The 19,696-nt window shown below is 32.6% G+C and overlaps 5 protein-coding genes across 5 annotated transcripts; 3 read left to right on the plus strand and 2 right to left on the minus strand. All coding sequences in view use genetic code 12, as the record gives it.

The window, feature by feature from the left end:
- Positions 1-3,085: 3,085 nt before the first annotated feature.
- MNN4 (positive regulator of mannosylphosphate transferase, putative) lies at positions 3,086-6,046 on the plus strand (the record flags this gene model as incomplete). The annotated part of the gene is made up of 1 exon (XM_002420200.1): positions 3,086-6,046. The coding sequence occupies one exon, from the start codon at positions 3,086-3,088 to the stop codon at positions 6,044-6,046; it is 2,961 nt and encodes a 986-aa protein (XP_002420245.1).
- Positions 6,047-8,430: 2,384 nt separating this feature from the next.
- On the minus strand, positions 8,431-12,270 carry CD36_46030 (conserved hypothetical protein; the record flags this gene model as incomplete). Its single annotated transcript, XM_002420201.1, has 1 exon — positions 8,431-12,270. One exon carries the CDS (start codon positions 12,268-12,270, stop codon positions 8,431-8,433), a length of 3,840 nt encoding a protein of 1,279 aa, XP_002420246.1.
- Positions 12,271-13,957: 1,687 nt separating this feature from the next.
- Positions 13,958-14,674, plus strand: CD36_46040 (conserved hypothetical protein; the record flags this gene model as incomplete). The annotated part of the gene is made up of 1 exon (XM_002420202.1): positions 13,958-14,674. A coding segment is annotated over one exon (717 nt), but the record flags the coding sequence as incomplete, so codon positions are not given.
- A 956-nt stretch (positions 14,675-15,630) lies between these two features.
- Positions 15,631-17,334, minus strand: CaPDC11 (pyruvate decarboxylase, putative; the record flags this gene model as incomplete). Its single annotated transcript, XM_002420203.1, has 1 exon — positions 15,631-17,334. One exon carries the CDS (start codon positions 17,332-17,334, stop codon positions 15,631-15,633), a length of 1,704 nt encoding a protein of 567 aa, XP_002420248.1.
- A 1,238-nt stretch (positions 17,335-18,572) lies between these two features.
- Positions 18,573-19,621, plus strand: CaCBF1 (centromere DNA binding protein, putative; the record flags this gene model as incomplete). The annotated part of the gene is made up of 2 exons (XM_002420204.1): positions 18,573-18,581; positions 18,869-19,621. The coding sequence occupies 2 exons, from the start codon at positions 18,573-18,575 to the stop codon at positions 19,619-19,621; spliced, it is 762 nt and encodes a 253-aa protein (XP_002420249.1).
- Positions 19,622-19,696: the final 75 nt, after the last annotated feature.

Here is a 19,696-nt window from a genome sequence, read left to right on the forward strand (position 1 = left end):
TAAATTTCCTCCTCCTCCTCCATTCACCTTCTTGAACAATCTCTATTGTTATAATCTAACTAACTAATTAACTAGTGTGTGTTAATGGTCGTGTGAATCAAATACCTTAGTCGTAGCAGAGTAGTAGCAATAATAAAATTTCTTTTTTTTTTTTCCTTAATCGAAATCTCACACGAACAAACAAACTAAGATTTCTTTTTTAACCTTTGGTGCACACACTAAATAATAATTATCGTACACAAAACTCAATTTTATTATATTTCCGGTGAATAACAATATCAACTTTATTGATTCATTGGTTCATATATATTTTTCGTTTTCAGCTCCTTACTTGATAATTCGGCATTTATATCAAGTCACAAGAATAAGAGCAAGTGCTAAGCCTATTTTTTTGCAGTTTAGACGTGATATATATATATATATATATAGCTTTTAAAAAACAAGATGAACATTTCTTTGGATGATTTAGCAAAAAATTTTGGTGTATAACTTGACCTTTTGGTAAAAAAACCAGCCAAGAGTGTGTATATTTGGTGTTAGTGTATGATCATTGACAAAACTTTCTTTTCGCTATAAGAAACAATAATGACAAAAATTGTTGGGGGGGGGGAGGGGATTTTCTTGAACGAAAGGCAAAGCCACAACTAGCCAGCCACTACACTATTTTTCGTAAATAGATATATTCTAGACTGTTTTCACTTTTGCTATTAAAGTCCTAGAATAAGATTAAAGAACGCAAGATAAGAAAATCAAACTAAATCCAAGAACTAGACAACATTAACAACAACAACGCGTTTGCTCTTTTCTATTGCGTGTACCTGAATGTACAATTATGCTGTAAATCACCTCGTTTTTATTAGATGAATGTTCGGGATTTTTCACCCCAAATAGATCTATATTAGGTGTAGAAATATTATATAATATTTGCAGTTGTTGTTGCTGTAGACTAGTTTTTGGTTGTTAACGGAATCGGCTAATTAGTTGATTAATAAACCCGATAATCCCAAAAAATAAATAAAAAAAAAAAAATAAACCAGACCATTGAAGAAACAAGAAACAAGAAAATTCATCACTTCTGTGGTGTGGTATAATATATACTATTATATTATATTATATTGTTCACACAAACCCACCCACCACCATAGCCAAGTATAGAAATGTTAGGAATTCTTTTTCTCTCTTATCCGGGACAACCTTAGGCAAAAGCCTCCTAATTTATCCGCACACGAGTGTACAAAAATTGAACCAAAAAACGCTCAACATTTAAAATAGATTACCCACTAAAACCAGAGGTGTTGTCTTGGTGTAGGTGTATGTGTGTGTTTTGTGTATAAATGGTACAAAAGCCATCCAACTAAACAAGGAGAGAGAAAGAGAAGGGGGAAGGAGGGGGCGATAATGGGAGAAATCCAGCGAAGGGAACAAAATGAGTCGCCTTGTTGTTTAATCTATTGTTTGATAATGTAACAATGGAAACTCGAATTGTAAATCATAAAGATGAGATCATTTTATCGTCATTTCTAACTAAAGTTTGTTTAAGTGTAAGCTATTAGGGGATTTTGATTGAATTGAAGAATGGAAAACACTAGAAGTTGATGTGAGGTGAAATTCAATTTTCTTGGTGTAATGATTCTGGTGTGTGGCTTCTGTGTGAATATATAAACGATATAACAAAACTTACATACTACACAAAACAGGTAAATTGTAGCTGCAATTTGAAACGTAACACAATTGTAATGGAACAATAAAAAGCAACAATGATGATTATGATGATGATGATGACGATATCTTCAATATTGAAACATCTAGTAAAGATAAAACTAGTTGATAGTTTAGACTTTACATATATCTATTTGTTGTCGTTGTTGACTATATGAAATTTTGTCAATTTAGTTAAGTAAAGTAGTTTGATATATGGTTACTTATATGGACATTAGAAATGAAGATGTGTGTTCAAAATGAAAAGAAAAAGAAACTTTTTAAATCTTTTAAATTTTTTTTAGTTCGAAATTTTTTAGACATGATCAACAAGAAGAAGAACGACAACAATAGAAATACATTTGCTACTTTAGTAATAATTTTCTTGGTTTTTAGTTCCGTCTCATTCATCATCATCATCAATGATCTTCTTATTTATTATTTATAATATTCCTGTTGTTGTTTCTGTTACTATAATTACTTTTACAAAAGATACATTCATATATATATATAGAAGAGTATTCCCATTAATCATCATTACAAACACCGAAAAGTGTTTTTGTTCTTTTTTTTTTTTTCTCTTTCTTTTTACTTTTACTTTTTATCACCACAATTCGTTAAATCTTACCTTATATAACTAGTGGGACCTTAAGAATTCTTTATTCAATTTATCAACTGTTTCAAAATACTCCATTCCGTGTTTCCATACTTCACCTATATATATATATTAGATCTAGACTCATTCAGTTTTACTCAAACTTGTAACAATAAATTGTAACAAGGATTATATTAATTCATTGAGAAATCACGAATTCCACGAATACAACATCAACACCAACCACTACTCAGTCAGACTGATTTATATTTGAAACAACCAACCCAACTCACAACCAGTCAAATAACAACAAACTAAAAGAACAATTACAGAAGAATTTCTTTTTCTTAAAAATTTTTTTTTTTTTTTCAAGTTTAGATAAACCAAAAGTAAAGTCTTCAACCGCCCTAATTTTTCCCAAAAATTTCGCCCTGACTTTGGTTCCCCTTTTTTCACATTAGCTCCTTTGCCGTATTACATACATCCATCTATCCACCAACCATATATATATACATCAATCACCTTCCAAAGTAACTGTTTCTTTTCATTAAGATACTCCACCTAAACACACAAGACACTATCATTTATTTAAAAACTTAATCTTGGTTAAAAAATTAAAATTAGAATTAAAGTTTAACTATTCAGTTTTTTTTTTTTTTTTTTTTTGAAGCCAACCCTTAAACAACCAACCACCGCCCCTCCTAGAATTTAAAATTTGCATTTTTCATTTATCAAGAGATTAACTATTTACTAGTTCCCTCAATCAATAAGCACACATATACACACACAACCATGTCAAGTAAAGTTCCACAATATTTTATTAGAATTCTTAATCTAATATTTCTGGCACGAAGGAAAAATTTCCAATTAGCATTAATTTCAGGGTTATTATTCTTTGGTTCATTTGCCATACTATCAACCACATCATATAGTAAGAAATTCAATTATTTTGATGATTTAATTTTGAAAATATATGATTATAATTATCTAACTAATAATTATAACATTGATTATTTAGCTAAAAATGATCCAGAAGCTTATTTCAATGTTAAAGTACAACAAATTGTTGATGAAAAAAGACAACATGATTTAGAAAATAAATTTTGGTCACTTGATACTAAAATTAATGATGATCAAGCAATTTTACAAATTCCAAAATATTTCACTTATAATAACCCTCGAAATAATAATAAGAATGGAGAAGAAAATGTGCAAGAATCATTAAAACCAATGGAAAAACCGTTGATTCAACCATTTGATCCACGATTCACATTAGCAATGTATTATTATTATCTTGATCAACAAATGACATCTGCACGTAGTGATTCTTCTGAAGGATCAATTACTATACCTTTTAATTGGTATGATTGGGTTGATATGTCAGTATTAAATAAATATTTATTAGCTTCTAATAAAGATAAACCTGATTGTTCAATATTAGATGCTCATGAAGATGCTAAGAAAATTGAAACTGAAAAGAAGAAAATGGAAAAATTAGCTAAACAATGGGATGAAAATAAACGTAAAGCTGAAGAAGAAAAGAAAAAAGCTGAAGATGATAAAAAGAAGGAAGAAGAAGAAAAGAAGAAAGGTGAAGAAGAAGAAAAACAACGTCATGAACAAGAGAAACAAGAAATAGAAGAAGAAAAGAAAAAATTGGAAGAAGAAAAGCAAAGAATTGATGAGGAAAAGAATAAACTGGAGCAACAGCAACAACAAGAGAAACAACAACATTCTAAATTTGTTAAACGAGATGATGAAATTGAAATGCTGACTAGTTTAGATTCAGATGGTGGTGATAGAGAAAAAATCGATATGACTACATTTTTTAATGAAGCATTTGAAAAACTTTCTGATGAAGATAAAGCTAGTGTTGCTAAAGATGTTGAAAATGCTTTGAAAAAAATCACTAAACCTTCCGATTGGTGTATTCCTAATGGTAAACTTTCTATGGATCATAATGATAAACAAATTGTTCATCCTGGATTCAATGTTTTCAAAAGTCCAGGAAGAACCACTCCACAAAAAGCTATTATTGCTGGTAAATCATTTCTTTATTCCTTTGCTCCACCACCATCACTGATTTTATTTTTAACTTCAGAAGGATCATATTCAGTTAATGTGAAACATAGTGCACCACTTTTAAGAAATGGCATACCTGAATCTTATCTTTTTAATAACAATTTTGATGTGTCATTAAATGTTTTACAACAATTACATAAATTGAAAAAGAATCATAAACCTGATACAGCAAAAGTCATTAATGATTATTTATTACATATCCCTAAAGAAAGTTTTAAATATGATCCTGATTCAATTATATTTGATTATACTAAACGATTAGATAAAGGAGAAAAATTGACTATTAAAGAATTAAAATATTTACAAAGTTTAGAATATTCAAAAGATAAAGTTGAACATGGAGGACCACCAAAATATTTTGCTGAATCAAGATTAATTGGTACAAATATAGGTGATCATTATGATTGGAGATTTTTCAATGGAATTCTGTTTGGAACTGTGGAACAATCATTAACTTTACATCGATTAGTTCGTACTTGGTTATCATTCACGAGAAAAAATGGTATTACGACATGGATTGCTCATGGATCATTATTATCATGGTATTGGAATGGTATGGCATTCCCCTGGGATAATGATATTGATGTACAAGTACCAATTATGGATTTACATAAATTATCTTTACAATTTAATCAAACATTAATTGTTGAAGATCCAGAAGATGGATTTGGACGTTATTTCTTAGATATTGGATCATTTATTACATTAAGAGAAAAGGGCAATGGTAATAATAATATTGATGCCAGATTTATTGATATTGATACTGGATTATATATTGATATAACCGCTTTAGCATTATCCAATAGTGAAACTCCTAAAAGTGATTTAGCTGAATTACCGAAAAATTTTGAAATTAAAGATAATAATTATAAATCTGCTAATGAATTATTACAAATTTATAATTGTCGTAATAATCATTTTAGTTCATATGATGAATTATCTCCATTAATGAAATCTTCTGTTGAAGGAGAAATTGGTTATATACCTTCAAGATATACTAGTATATTAACTCGTGAATATCGAAGTGGATTATCATCAAATTCTCATGGTGGGTATATTTTCATTGCTAAACTTCGATTATGGATTAAAGAAGATGATTTATATTATTTTATTAAACATCGTGATCAATGGACTAAGTATCATAGTTTTAATACTAAATTATCACAAGATCCAAGTAACACTTTATTACAAGATTATTCTTATTTAATGAGTGAAGAAGAATATGAAAATTCTCAATATTCTTTTAATAATGAAAATGATAATCCATTTAAAAAAACTAAAAAACCATTTGAATTAAAAAATCTGGAACTTGAAAAATTAAAACATATGAATGAATCAGAATTATTACAATTTTTAAATAATGATGATATTTTAATACAATTTTTTAATGCAAAAGATTTTACTAGTTTCCATGAACAAGAAATTATGCAATTAACATTTGGTAAATCAACGGCAAAATTAATGTCACTGGCAATTGATTTCCCTCCAATAAAATATGAACCTTATTTATATAAATTGAATCATGATCTTGATAATTTTGAAAATAAAGTCGATCGTTATTTAGCTTTACAAAATTCATATCAACAACAACAACAACAACAACAAGAAGAAGTAGCTACTGGTGATAATAGTTTTATGGAAATTGAAGAAGATTTAGATTTTGCATTTTGAAAAAAAAAAAAAAAATGAAAAACGTAATATACGTACAATCTCATTCAAGTTTTTGACGACTTGTATACTTTTTAATAGATTTTTATTTTAATAACATTTTAATAACATTTTGTAATGTAATATTCTTTTAGGAAAAATGCTGTAGTGGTGATCTTTTTGTTTCCCATTTATTCAAAAAAAAAGAGTAGTTTACATGTAGTTTTGATGGAGAATATAATTCAAATGATTTCATTAATAAGATAGTACCGATATGTAAGTGGTTATTTTTGGACTCCATTGGAGTAACCATTAACGTAGATACAATATATTGTTTTGATATAGAGTTGATTTCTGATCGTAATATTGCTTTGTAAGGCAAAGAGATCACTATAGATTACATTTCTCACTGTTTGTAGTCCATGATTTCAATTTATCAAATGTTTTTGAAATGAAACAGGAATTAATAAAAAGCTAGAGATATACAATCTTAATAAATAAGTCTAATTTACACAATGGTAGAATATTCTCATGTACAACAACAATTAAAGAATAAATAGTAGTAGTGATAGTATATTAAATAATAGTGCTTATAACACCGAAACCCAAAGACGATACTCAGCGATGGAAAGAGAGCTATTAGGAATCGTCAGAATCCTCACAGAATTATAAACCATTTTTGTCAAGGCGAGGTGGCTATTTTATACGGACCACCAGAACGACTAATCTCTGAAGAAAGAAAGAAATAAAGAAGTGAAAATAAATTAAAATAAGAAAATTTATAAAATTTATAATTTAGATGAAAGGGAGACGAAGGAAGGGAAGGGAAGTGATTTTGTTTAACCCTTCTACTCTAATTTAATTTGAATTTGAATTATTTTTGATAAAAGATTGCCATAATATTACAAGATTGCTTAGTCGTGTATATAAATAAACACAATTTTTGTGTGTGTGTGTGGGCGGGATATTTTTAGTTTTGTTTTTCGGACCATGTGAATCATTTTAGAATTACAATCAATGGCTTACACTAATATTGTTGTCTAATTTAATCTTATCTATTGTAAATATATAAACAATCATATAAAAAAGAAGGGGTAACATAGAACAATTTGTTTGCTTGTTTGTTTGAGGGACACCCATTTAAGGACCAACATTGAAAAATTCTTGATCCATTTATTCTTCGTCAGTTGCTTCCTGTTTGTGATTGCAGCAATAAAACGAGATAGTCAAAGATATTGGTGATCCATAAGTACATCATTAGGAATATATGAATTGATTCGATTACCTAAATTACATGGTCCAAGTCTTTGCCAAACTTTTTTTTTTGGCTATTTTTTGTTTAAGCTTATTTAGGACTTTGAAAAATTTAACCCCATTACTGTTCCAAAATATTTAATAATTCCATCCCTCCATCAAGTTGTTTTTCCTTTAACTCATGGTTATCAAAGTTTATATAAGCAATCCCCCCCTTCGGGTGAAGGTATTGCTTGTGGTAGAGGGAAGTAAAATCAGAATCTGGAAATTCCTCAATTGGCAATACATTGGTGGTAATTAATTGAGTAGCATGGTTTTAGTGGAGTGGCCAAGGTCGGTATTGTTGGAGTCTTTCACTGATCGTGCCACAACCGTGAGTAAGCACAACATATCAGGGAAGGACTTTGTTGCCTGTTGGTTTAAAGATGGTTTACATCTGTTACTCGTCATTTGTTGATTGATATCAATAAGTCCAAAAACCTTCCTGCTTAGGAAGAACTAGGAGATTAGCCTCCTTTTGCATTTGTGAAGGATGCAAGCATGTCTTGATAATAAAGTTTACTTGCAAGGTATGTGATGCTCGTTGTTGGATCAGTAAGTCTAATTTGATTGCACTGTAAAGTCTTGTTGTTCAGTTACCAATGAATTCTTAGAAAGGGGAACTCCGAGATATCAGATCTCTGGTTCATCCATGAAAGTTTTTTTGATATGGTAAAGTGTATTCATTTGGGTAATAAGTGAGTAAATTGGAGTTTTCCTGGGTTTACCCGAGGTCCGGCTAGTCTTTAAAATTGGTCAAGAGCTATTTTCTGAGTTTGGAAGAAGATGATATGTGGCTGTTGATTTCCATTTTGCCTATGTGTTCGCTTGTAATCTTATACACTTCAGAGCATCCTAATATACAAGTTTGTAATAATATTAATTTTGCCAATGCATTAAGGGATTCTTGGATTAGAATTGATTTGATTTTGATGAAATGATGAGAGAGAGAATTTAAGTTACAAAGTATTTATTAATAACTATTTTCAATAAGTGATATTATATTAAATTAAATTAAATTAAATAACAAGATATTTCTATTATAAATCTATAACAACAATAAAAGCAAACAGGAAAAAATAAAATGAATCGATTCACTTTTAATTGGATGATGATTACATAACCATCAATAATCCAAACACGACCAATACCAAATATTTAATATTTTCAATTGATAATTGATTAGATCCATTTTCGTAAGATAATGGAATACCAACAGAAGTAGTTGAAGATCCATCAGCAATGGTTGATGGAGAAACGAAATTAGTACCATTACTTGCTACACCATCACCAGTGGCAACAGCGGTAACAATAGCAGTCTTATCATCTGAATTGATGTCGGTGTCGTTGTTTCCACTATCAACAATTGAAGTTTTGTTTGATTCAGCGATATTTGATGGTGAAGTTGATTGATTAAGAGTGGTAGCTGGATAGGTTTCAATTGAGATAGTTTTTGTGTTTGAAACATTTTCAGTCAAAGTACTACCAGCATTATTTTCAGCAGTGGAAACATTATCATTGGAATGTCCAGTTGTAACAGTGGTATAAGAAACATTTGAAACATAAGTAACAACACTTTCAGAACAATCAGATTCGTTACAACTAGTGATAGTAGCAGTGACAATCAGGGAACTTGATTCAGTTGAATAACCACCATTGATTTCCAGTTCAGTTTTGGTTATAGATAATGAACCATCATGATGATCAGTAATAGATGTTGAGTCTGAGGTTGAAACAGAACCAGAAGTATTATTTTCATTATTCCAAATTGAACTACTGGTATTGATTTCCGATTCTGATGGGGAAACAAGAATGGTAACACTATTATTGATATTAGCAGAAGGAGAAGCGGGTGCAACAGTGGTAGTAATAGCAGCTGAAGTTTCTCCGACTGATACAAATGAAGTAGCCTCACTAGTCAAAACTTCATCAGATTGACTAACTATATTGGATTCAGTGGCAGATTCATATGAAGTAGTAGTACTTGTCAAACTTTCATTGGATTGATCCATGACACTAGATTCAGCTGCGTTGGATTCATTAGAAGTGGTGATTTCCCAAATTGATGTGAAATCAGTAACAAAATCTGAGGAGGATGGAGGAAAAGTAGTTAAAGAAGTATCTGATTGGCCAACAATCCCAGAACCAGTAACAATAGAACCATCAGAACTGACGGTGGTCCAAATGGAGGTAAATTCGGTTTCAATGGCAGTATATGATGGCACAACTAATGAAGTAACAGGTTCAAAAGTTGTTAAAGTGGTTAATGAAGTTCCAGATTGATTAACAATACCAGACTCAATTGCAACAGATCCATTGGAATTGGTAGTAGTCCAAGTTGAGGTAAATTCAGTGGTAATGTCAGATGAAGTAAATGATGGTGGGAACGTGGCAATAGTAGTAAAGGAAGTACCGGATTGAATAACAACACCAGACTTGGTGGCAGCCGATCCGTCAGAATTGGTGGTAGTCCAGGTGGAAATAAATTCACTGATAGTTTCTGATGGAATTGATGAAGGTGGAAATGTAGCAATGGTAGTTAATGATGTGCCAGATTGACTAACAACTCCAATTTCAGTAGTGAGAGAACCATCGGAGTTGATGGTGGTCCAAGTAGAAATGAACTCAGTGGTAATATCTGATGATGTGGATGATGGTGGGAATGTGGCAATAGTGGTGAAAGAAGTACCAGATTGATTGACAATACCAGACTCAGTGGTAACAGATCCGTCAGATTTTGTAGCAACCCAAGTCGAAGTGAATTGTGTTTGAATATCACTAGATTTAGCAGCTGATGCAGATGTGTAAACAGGAGTCAATGTTATTTCTGATTCACTCATGGCAATAGAAGGAGTTGACTCCGAGTTGATTAAACTGGATGATTTCCAAGTGGATGTTAATTTATTGTCAGCAATAGTGGAGTCCACAGTTGGTACTGATGAAGTTACACTAATAATTTCTGACTCTTTGATTGAAGATGTTTCAGAATGGGATAAATCCAAAGTAGATGATAATTCCATTTCCAGAGCAGTAACAATTGATGAAATGATGTTTGATTCAGTAATCACAGAAGACATTTCAGGTTGTGAGGTAGTAGATGGGATTAAATCAGTACTAATAGGTGGTTCAGAAACAATGACAATTATTGATTCACTTGGGGTAACAAATGATGGTTCAACGGATTCAGAATCATTGGAGATATGTGTTTCACTGGCGAAAATTGAGTAAGATGCAGATGATACAACGAAATCAGATGATATTTCAGAAGGTGATGCTGTGGTTGAGATAGCACTAATACTGGTAAATGATTCATCAACAATTATGGTCTCGCTTGGTGTCACAATTGAAAAAGAAGATGCTTTGGAAATATGGATTTCACTAACAAATGATGAATCAACCACAACTTCAGATGATTCAGTAACATATGTTTCAGTAGTAGCAGACATTGGGATAGTAGTAGTAGTAGATTCATGAGCAACGGATTGTTCACTCAAAGGATATGATTCAACACTAGATGCCTCGGCAATGATAATGTCACTAGCAGATTCAAGAGCAGATTCACTGGAAACCATAGTACTGCCATTAACAGAAGATTCATCAATGGATACTGACTCTTGATCAGCAGAGGAGTAACTTGAAACTGGGGTTTCTATGGATGTGGTTTGAGTAACAGAAGATTCAGAACCGGCTAAAGTACTTGATGAGTCTTCAATTGACGAAGTTTCAACTGGAATATTGACACTGAAAGATAATCCAGTAGATAAAGTAGTTGGGGTGGATGTAGCTATAGCAGTTGTCAATGTTGGGAAAATTGATGTCGTGGTGAACCAAGATCCAGTTTTATCTGTCAGAATATGAACAACACCAGTTTCAGTTGCTGTGTTTCCAGCAGGGTTAGTTTTTGTAATTGTGGTAGTGTATTCTGTTGGGTTAGTTCCTGGTGCTTCTGGAATTGGTTTACAAGGAATTTGACAGGATTTAGGCAAAGTTCTCGTTGGGGCACGGCCATAATAAGCAACTGAACCCAAGACAGTTGATGGAGTACCTGATCCAGAATCTGTAACAACTTGAAATTTAGATGGATCGTATCCTGTACCAATGTTAAATTTTTGTTCAAGCAAAGTATTTCTTAAAGTCAAAATACCAGAAGCAGTATCATAAGTATAAGCTGAAGTGAAAAGAGTTCCAACTAAGGGAAGAGTTAATCCAATTTTGTTACCATCACCAAAACCATAAACATTAAATGTTTGTGTGGTTGATACTGCTTGGACAATCATGGAAGAGCCTTTATCAGTTAAATAAAAATTTTGTTTGGAGGAAACTGCTAATACAACATTGGCGATATAAATAGTGGAGTCACCTTTAGCAGTGAAACAACCCGAACCCTTAATTTGGGTTGCTTGTTCATAAACTTGATTATTCAAACAGATTTGTCCATCATTGGTAATAGATCCCATTGAAACCCCAAGATTTACTGTACCAGAAGTTCTTTGATTTTGGAAAAACAGTAATAACCCAGTATTAGTCCACAGAGCAGAAGTAAGTGAAGTGGAACTTGAAGATTCACCAGAAGACCCAAAATACATTTCTCCATTGTTTGTGAAGGAAACGCCTCTCAAATCATACGAAGATGATGTTCTTGAAACGCGTGAATCAAAGGAGATAATACCGTTATTGGTAATTGAATGGAGTATAGTTGTCAAACTAACTTGAAGAGCCAAAAGATGAGAAGTCAGGGAGATATATAACCCAGCATCAGCTCTGACATCTAATTTGCCAACAAAATTGGTATAAGCATTGTCGATGATTGACCAAGTAGCACCAGTATAAATAATGATATCACCTAAATTTAAAGTAATGGTACCACGATCAACTTTATTTTCAGCGATTTCGATAGCAAAGATTAATTGAGTGAATAAAGCGAGGGAAACAATAATATTCTGGAACAATTTCATAGTGATGATTGATTGAATGGAGTTGTAATGATGAAAAAGAATTGAAAAAAAAAAAATTGGGGAAAACAACAATGGATATTGGTTGAATTTATAGTTTTTTAATTCATATGGATTTGAAATGATTTCTTTTGGTGGTTTTGTCTTTGATATCATAGTAAATTAGCTGCAAAAAACAAGTTTGATTTCTTTTTAGTTTTCGATATTCTACAAAATTGTTTGGTGGGTGAGTCGGACCCATCTCCCCGAAAAGTTTCTTTTTTTTTTTTATAAATATATCAATCCTTAAAGTCTTGGACAAATATAATATTATCGATAATTGTAATGGGGATATTTTCTTTCGGTGAAGAAGTCCGATTTGACCGTTTGACTTCTGGTGTAACCTAGTCGAATATAATAATTACGGGTGTGTAAGGCGACATATACTGAGCACCTCGCACGACACTGTAGCCTCTTGTAGTATTTACGCCTTGGCACAACAACAAAAACCCCAATAATTATTCTGATATGAAAAAAAATAAAACTCATAAAACCTGTATTCATTAAGAGTGTTATTGATATCTCAATTATTGTGCTCATAAGCTGTATAATGTATTTAAGGCGTTGGATAAAGTGTGGGTGTATGATAAATTTCGTAGTAGGGAAATGAGTAAGAAAATCGACTACAGTTATACCATAGATTGAGTGCTATACGATATCTCTGAAAACAATAATATTCCAAACAAACTTTAATGGATGGTATTAACAACCTTAATTGGATTATAATAGGATTAGTATTTGAATAAGTACAGTCTACCAATTTGTTATCGATGTTCAACTCAATAAATGCATATTCGTAAAACGAATAGAAGTCATACAAAAGATTGAGACTTACTAATCAATAACAACAGGGATGTGGAGACCAAAGTGATTGGACACGCCTACTACTTGATACCATTAGTTTGTCATTTTAAGAACCTATGCAAGCAAAACACATGGTCATACATTAAAGACTGTAGTATAAACTAAGACTTGATCACTAAACTACCAAATATTAGTGATTTGCTGACATAAGACATATCAAAACTGAACCCCTGTTCAATGTTGGAACATTATTACTGGTAAGAATAGCTATTTCAATTAATGGGGTGTTTGATTAACCCCGCAAATAACTTATCTCCCAAAAAATAGCATACCACACCACCGTGACAATACACAAGGTATATTCAAATGAAAGACAAATCTAGTATATGCATTATAGTCATGAATTAGAGTGTTTGCAAGGATTGCCAAGGTCAAAAAAGAAGATATATATACTGGTTTAAAAAGAAATTAAAAGCGTGAATGATTATGGCGTATTTAGTGAATAATTTGAAACCAAATAGTTTCTAAAACTTCATGAATTAGTCCAAAGACTAAAGATCTTAATTCAATTTTCATCATAATATCTCGAGTTTGCTCGATTACGTAATACTAAAAATAGCCCATTAGCAGCCATGAGAGGCTGACACCAAAAAAAGCTCATAAATGAATTTTCTAGCAAAAAATGGACTACCCAAACAATTAGATTGGTCATGGTCTATCACTTGTACTTCTTACTGGAAAGTCCTATAAATAGGGATGAATTTATCCCTATTCCATGAATGCAACTTATAAAGATATCACTCTACAACATATTCAAAACCCAACAATGAAGTTAGTTATTTTATGATTTACTTTAATTCAGGTTTCTACTACCACTGCTACTGCCGCCAATAGAGCTCACAACAAAGATTACGTATACTATGATTGTAATACTTGGTGCACTAAGGCTTTAAATCAAGAAAATGGATGTGGTTACTATGATGAAGATATTTCGGACCAAGAGTACTTTGGTTGTTTATGTACTAATTCACAATATTTTAGCAATTTAAGAAGTTGTGATTGTTATACCAAGGCTGTTTATTATGCATCCAGAACTATTTGTTCATTAGCAAGTGATGAGTCTTATAGTGGCTCATGGTCGGATATTGATATTTCTGCTACTACTAATTATAGTCCATCTACCGAAGATAGTTCATCGACTGGGGATAGTACATCCAATGAGACCAGCTCATTAATTGATATTATTCTGTCCACTAAGGACAGCTCATCTTCTAAAGGTATTACAACTACTAGCACGGGTTCTTCCACAGGTGATAATACTTCTACCATAACTAGCTTGTCAACTCAAGGCGGTGGTGGAAACAACGGAAATAATGGGAATGGTGGTAACAGTGGTAGTGGTGGTGCTGCTAATCACAATGAACAAACATCAGTCCCTCCAAATTCACAGTCATCTACAACCAATAACCAACCTACCAGCTCTCAAACAACTTCAGGAGCTGCTAATTATTTGTCAAGTATCAGTGTTGGCACATTTTTGATTTTAGTTTTAAGTTTAATTTGATCGAAGCTACAGTTTGTTCTTTTTTGAATAGCATTGTTGGTAAATATATGTGTTTTTCCAGAACTATCGTGGTGATTTATTCTGAACGTAGACTCAAATGGGAAACATCTTGAAATTAACTGAACTTTGGATAAATGGAGAATAACTTCAATCTTTCATGTGGTCATATTAAAGATTGGTGAACTTCTCTTGATGTATTCTCTGATATACACTCAGTAGCATGTATAGAATATCTAAGTGACAACATTCGTATTTGAATTCTTTTGTGGTAGCATTATCACATCTATCGGGAAGTCATCCGAAAGAAAAAGCTGTGGTTGCAAAAAAAAATAATCCTTTTTAAAAACATAATAAATGAAACCAAGTTACAAATCAAGATTCTCCTTCTTAGTATAACTGGAAACTCAATAAGAAACCGAAACTCCCCCTTTTTCTTATTTATGGAATATAATTTGTTGGTATATAATATTGGTTGTGGGAATAAGAATAGTATTTTTTTATTGAGATTATGAAGAAATATTCAACCAAAAAAAAAAAAAAAAGAAATTCTCAATCTTAGATTAGGTTTATGATGAGATTTTCCAAGATATAATAAAGAGAATTTATTGATCATATACTTCTACCTATAGATCATGAACCCATATGGTTTATCTATTGTTGTTGTCGACTGGTGTATACTTTTCTTACGATATCACATAACTTGGCTAACAATTACAATTCTACCTTTTTTTTATCAACACAAAATAAACCTCGAATCCTTATCTACAAGAAATCCAATATTATTTTTAATCAAAAAAATCTTTCTTTATATTTATCCTTTATAAAATGAACTCTAGAACTAAAAACAAAACAAAGTCATAATTACTCTTTTCATTTATTCAAAATCATGAAAATCAAAAATAACAAAAGCAGTAAAATAGCCATCATCATAAAATCTTGCTGTTTTAACAACACATTTATTGTTCAGCATTGGTCTTTTCAGATAATTTGGCTTGAGCAACCAAGTTAGCTGGAGCATCCATAGTTGGAAGCATAACTTCAACCATTCTAATCTTGTCTGGAACAGCAAAAGCTTTGTCGGCAAACAAATCATTCAATTCACCAACAGTACCGATTCTCTTGGTTTCGTAATCTTTAGCATTGAACAATGGCAATAATTGCAAGTTGTTCCATGGTTGAATGTCATTGTATTGAGCTTTTTCACCGTGAATCAATCTTTCAATGGTGTAACCATCGTTGTTCAAAACGAAAAGATAGGTGTTGTTACATTCCCATTTACACATGGTGGAGATTTCTTGAACGGTTAATTGTAATGAACCATCACCAACGAATAAAATGACTCTTCTCTTTGGGTCCAATTCTTGAGCAGCCATAGCAGCACCACAAGTAGCACCAACAGTGTAACCAATGGAACCCCACAAGACTTGAGAAATACCAATAGAGTTCTTTGGGAAACGTGATTGAACAATACCGAAGGCTGAGGTACCAGTTTCAGTGATAATGATATCACCTTCTCTGAACCAGGATGAAACTTTAGTCCACAAGTATTCTTGAGTCAATGGAGTAGATGGAGCAGCTGGAGTGTTGAGCAATTTGGTTTGTGGAACTGGACCTACGGTGTATTTTGGATTGATAGCTTTCTTAACGGTCTTCAATAATTCTTGTAAAGCTTCTTTCATTTGAACACCTGGGAAAGTGGCCTGTCTAATCTTGGTGTAATCAGAGTGGAATTCAACAATGTTTCTAGTTTTGTAGCCGTATGAGAATGAACCGGTGTTGAAGTCAGACAACAAGGCACCAACAGATAAGATCAAATCAGCACCTTCAACAGCTTCTTTAACTTCTGGTTTGGATAAACTACCAACGTAGACACCACCGAATCTTGGGTTGGATTCATCAACACTTGATTTACCCATTGGAGTGGTGAAGACTGGGAATTGAGTTTCTTCAATCAACTTAGCAACTTCTGGTTTACAGTTGTGTCTGATAGCACAAGCATCAACCAAGATGACTGGGTTACTGGCTTCAGAAATCAATTTTTCAACGGTTTCAATAACTTCCTTTTGAGATTCTGGGTCGTTTGGATGTAAGGACAAATCAATCTTGGAGTCCAATAATGATTTTGGAACTTTCATGTCAACCAAGTTAGATGGTAAGCCAATGTAAACTGGACGTTGGTAAATGTAAGCATCTCTGATACATCTGTCAATTTCAGCTGGAGCAGAGTTGATATCAGCAATAAAGGCACTGGTTTGGGAAATGTTTTTGAACATTCTGTGGAAAACAGTGAAATCACCATTACCTAAAGTGTGGTGCAACAACAATTGTTTAGCTTGAGCAGAAGATGATGGAACACCAACCAAGTTAATAACACCAACGTGTTCAGAATAAGAACCAGCAATGGCATTAGTCAAACTCAATTCACCAACACCAAAAGTACTGACTAAAGCAGATAAACCATTTGGATTGACTCTGGCGTAACCATCGGCAGCATAACCGGCATTCAATTCATTGGCATTACCAGCCCATCTCATACCTTCAACTTCATAGATTTTATCCAACAAAGCTAAATTGAAATCCCCTGGTAAACCAAAAACAGTGTCAACTTGCAATTGATGTAATCTTTCAAAGAAGAATCTTCCTAAAGTAATTTCGGACATTATTAATTCGATTGTTTGTGAGTTTTAATGAAATATAATATATAGAAATGATATATTATAAGTTGTGATTGATGATAATAAAAAGAGAAAAGAAAGAAAGAAAAAAAAAAAAATAAAATAAAAATCGAAACGATATATCGTATGGATGGGGGGTTCTTTATATATATATATGAATTATAGAATTTTTCAATCAATGACGAATCTCAACTTAGGTAGCAATGCTTTGAACATTAGATGAATGGGAAGTGGTGGAATGATCTCGTTTTAGTGTTAGGGACAATAGCGTTCCGTATGCATAATCTTTTTATGTTTTTGTTGGCGGCCGGCTGAGTCGAAATTGGTGGGTAATTGGCGGTGGTTGCTGTTAATCTTGATGAAACTTTGCTTGCGTTTTTGTGTGAACAATTATTTTTTTAGTCTTTGAATATCAGTTGATGCGAAATTCTTTCTCATCTCCGAGAAAAGCAATTAAGATGAATGAAATTGAAAAGAAGACGACGGAACAAAAAGAAATACCCACAAATGAATGAGAATGGTTATCAGTACACGCCCTTACATAGACTGAGACAAAAAAGAAAAATATAGTTATGGTTGATACCGGAAGCTGTAAGCGCATACATACAAAATATTCAATCCCTCTAAGCGCATATTCACCTTCTCTAACAAAATATTCAAACTTTTGAATTCCCGATCTTCTGGAAAACATCTGATTAGAAGGTTATTTCTCTTTGTCGCTCTTTAGAATGATATGTTCCCTGATATTGTGGATTGAATTGAATAACGGTTTAACGAATTCTAAACCATTGCAAAAGCACGGCCGTGTTAGTCGCTATTCTTGTTCGTATATGCGTTATTCGTTTGAGGATTGATTATCGGTTTGCAGATTGCTTTGTGGGCAAGTCAGCCAGCTTCGGTTTCTACAATTGAACACATGATTAATTAGTAAAAAGAACACTATCAAAAAGAATTGTTGAAAAGTGGCGGGCTTCTTCTTCTTCTTCTTCTTCTATCTTTGCCTTGCCACGAGGAGGAGGAGAAGAAGGGGCGCACGAGAAAAAGAAAAACGAGAAAAACGATTTTCACACGCACTCTGCATAGTATTACAGAAAACATCTTGAAAAAAAGAGAAGAGAAAAAACGTGCCAACAACGTGATCACCATCTTTTTTTTTTTTTTTGTTGTTGTTTTTGTTTTCTTCACACTTAACTCTATCTCTCATTACACATTTTACAACATCAATGGGAAAAGTATGTATCATCGTTTACTACGCCAGAAATCTGGGTATGAACCTCTAAGTGTGTTTGAATATATGATGTCAAGTGGTTTATGCAAATCAGGAATTAACAAATAAACCTTGGTTGGTACAAAGTTGTTTACAAATTGGTTTTGTTCAAGCAACGCCCAAGATCACGTTTTTATTTGCAACAGACAAACTTTATCATTTGCACCCTCGCTCACTTCATACATGCAACACACATTCCAAACAACGATGACTAACATGAATGTTATTCTTTTCTATTTCCCTTTTGTTTAGAGTCAAAAAAGATCATTAGAAAAAGACGAACAACGTCGAGAGAAGAAACGGGCAAGTAACATTTCCAAGGATGATATGGAAATTGATGCTGAATTGTTAGCCCAACAAGCTTCTGATTCTGCCAGTGCTGATACTGCTACTGCTACTGCTACTGCTGCTGTGGCTGCTGTTAATAAAGAACATGACAAAGAATTAGAGCAACCAGAATCCAATACTAGCCAAACAACTGACTTGGATAAAGATGAAAAGAAGACGAAAGACACTGGCAACATTAAACATGAAAATAAATCTGTGCACCATGAGCCTGAAGTTTCCAATGATCAACTCGGAAATCAACAAAACCAGGCTGATCAGCAGTACCAGTATCATCAACTGCTTGCTCAAACAAATTTCAAATCAGAAGCAACTAATCCTGCCAAACCTCCACACGGATCACCGGAATGGCATAGACAAAGAAGAGAAAATCATAAGGAAGTTGAAAGAAAAAGAAGAGAATCAATAAATATTGGTATAAGAGAATTGGCCAGATTGATACCAACTACCGATACCAATAAAGCCCAAATTTTACAAAGAGCAGTTGAATACATTAAAAGATTGAAAGAAAATGAAAACAATAATATCGAAAAATGGACTTTAGAAAAGTTGTTAACCGAACAAGCTGTTAGTGAGTTGAGTGCTTCTAATGAAAAGTTGAAGCATGAACTCGAATTGGCATATCGTGAAATTGAACAGTTGAAAAGAGGGAAGAAATAAGAGGATATGTTGGAAGTTTTCGTTAGAGGTGGTATTTTTATTTAAAGAAAAAGAAAAAAAAAATCTATTTATATA

The sequence above is a fragment of the Candida dubliniensis genome, chromosome 4 (genome assembly GCF_000026945.1).
Source record: "Candida dubliniensis CD36 chromosome 4, complete sequence".
Taxonomy (NCBI): Eukaryota; Fungi; Ascomycota; class Pichiomycetes; order Serinales; family Debaryomycetaceae; genus Candida; species Candida dubliniensis.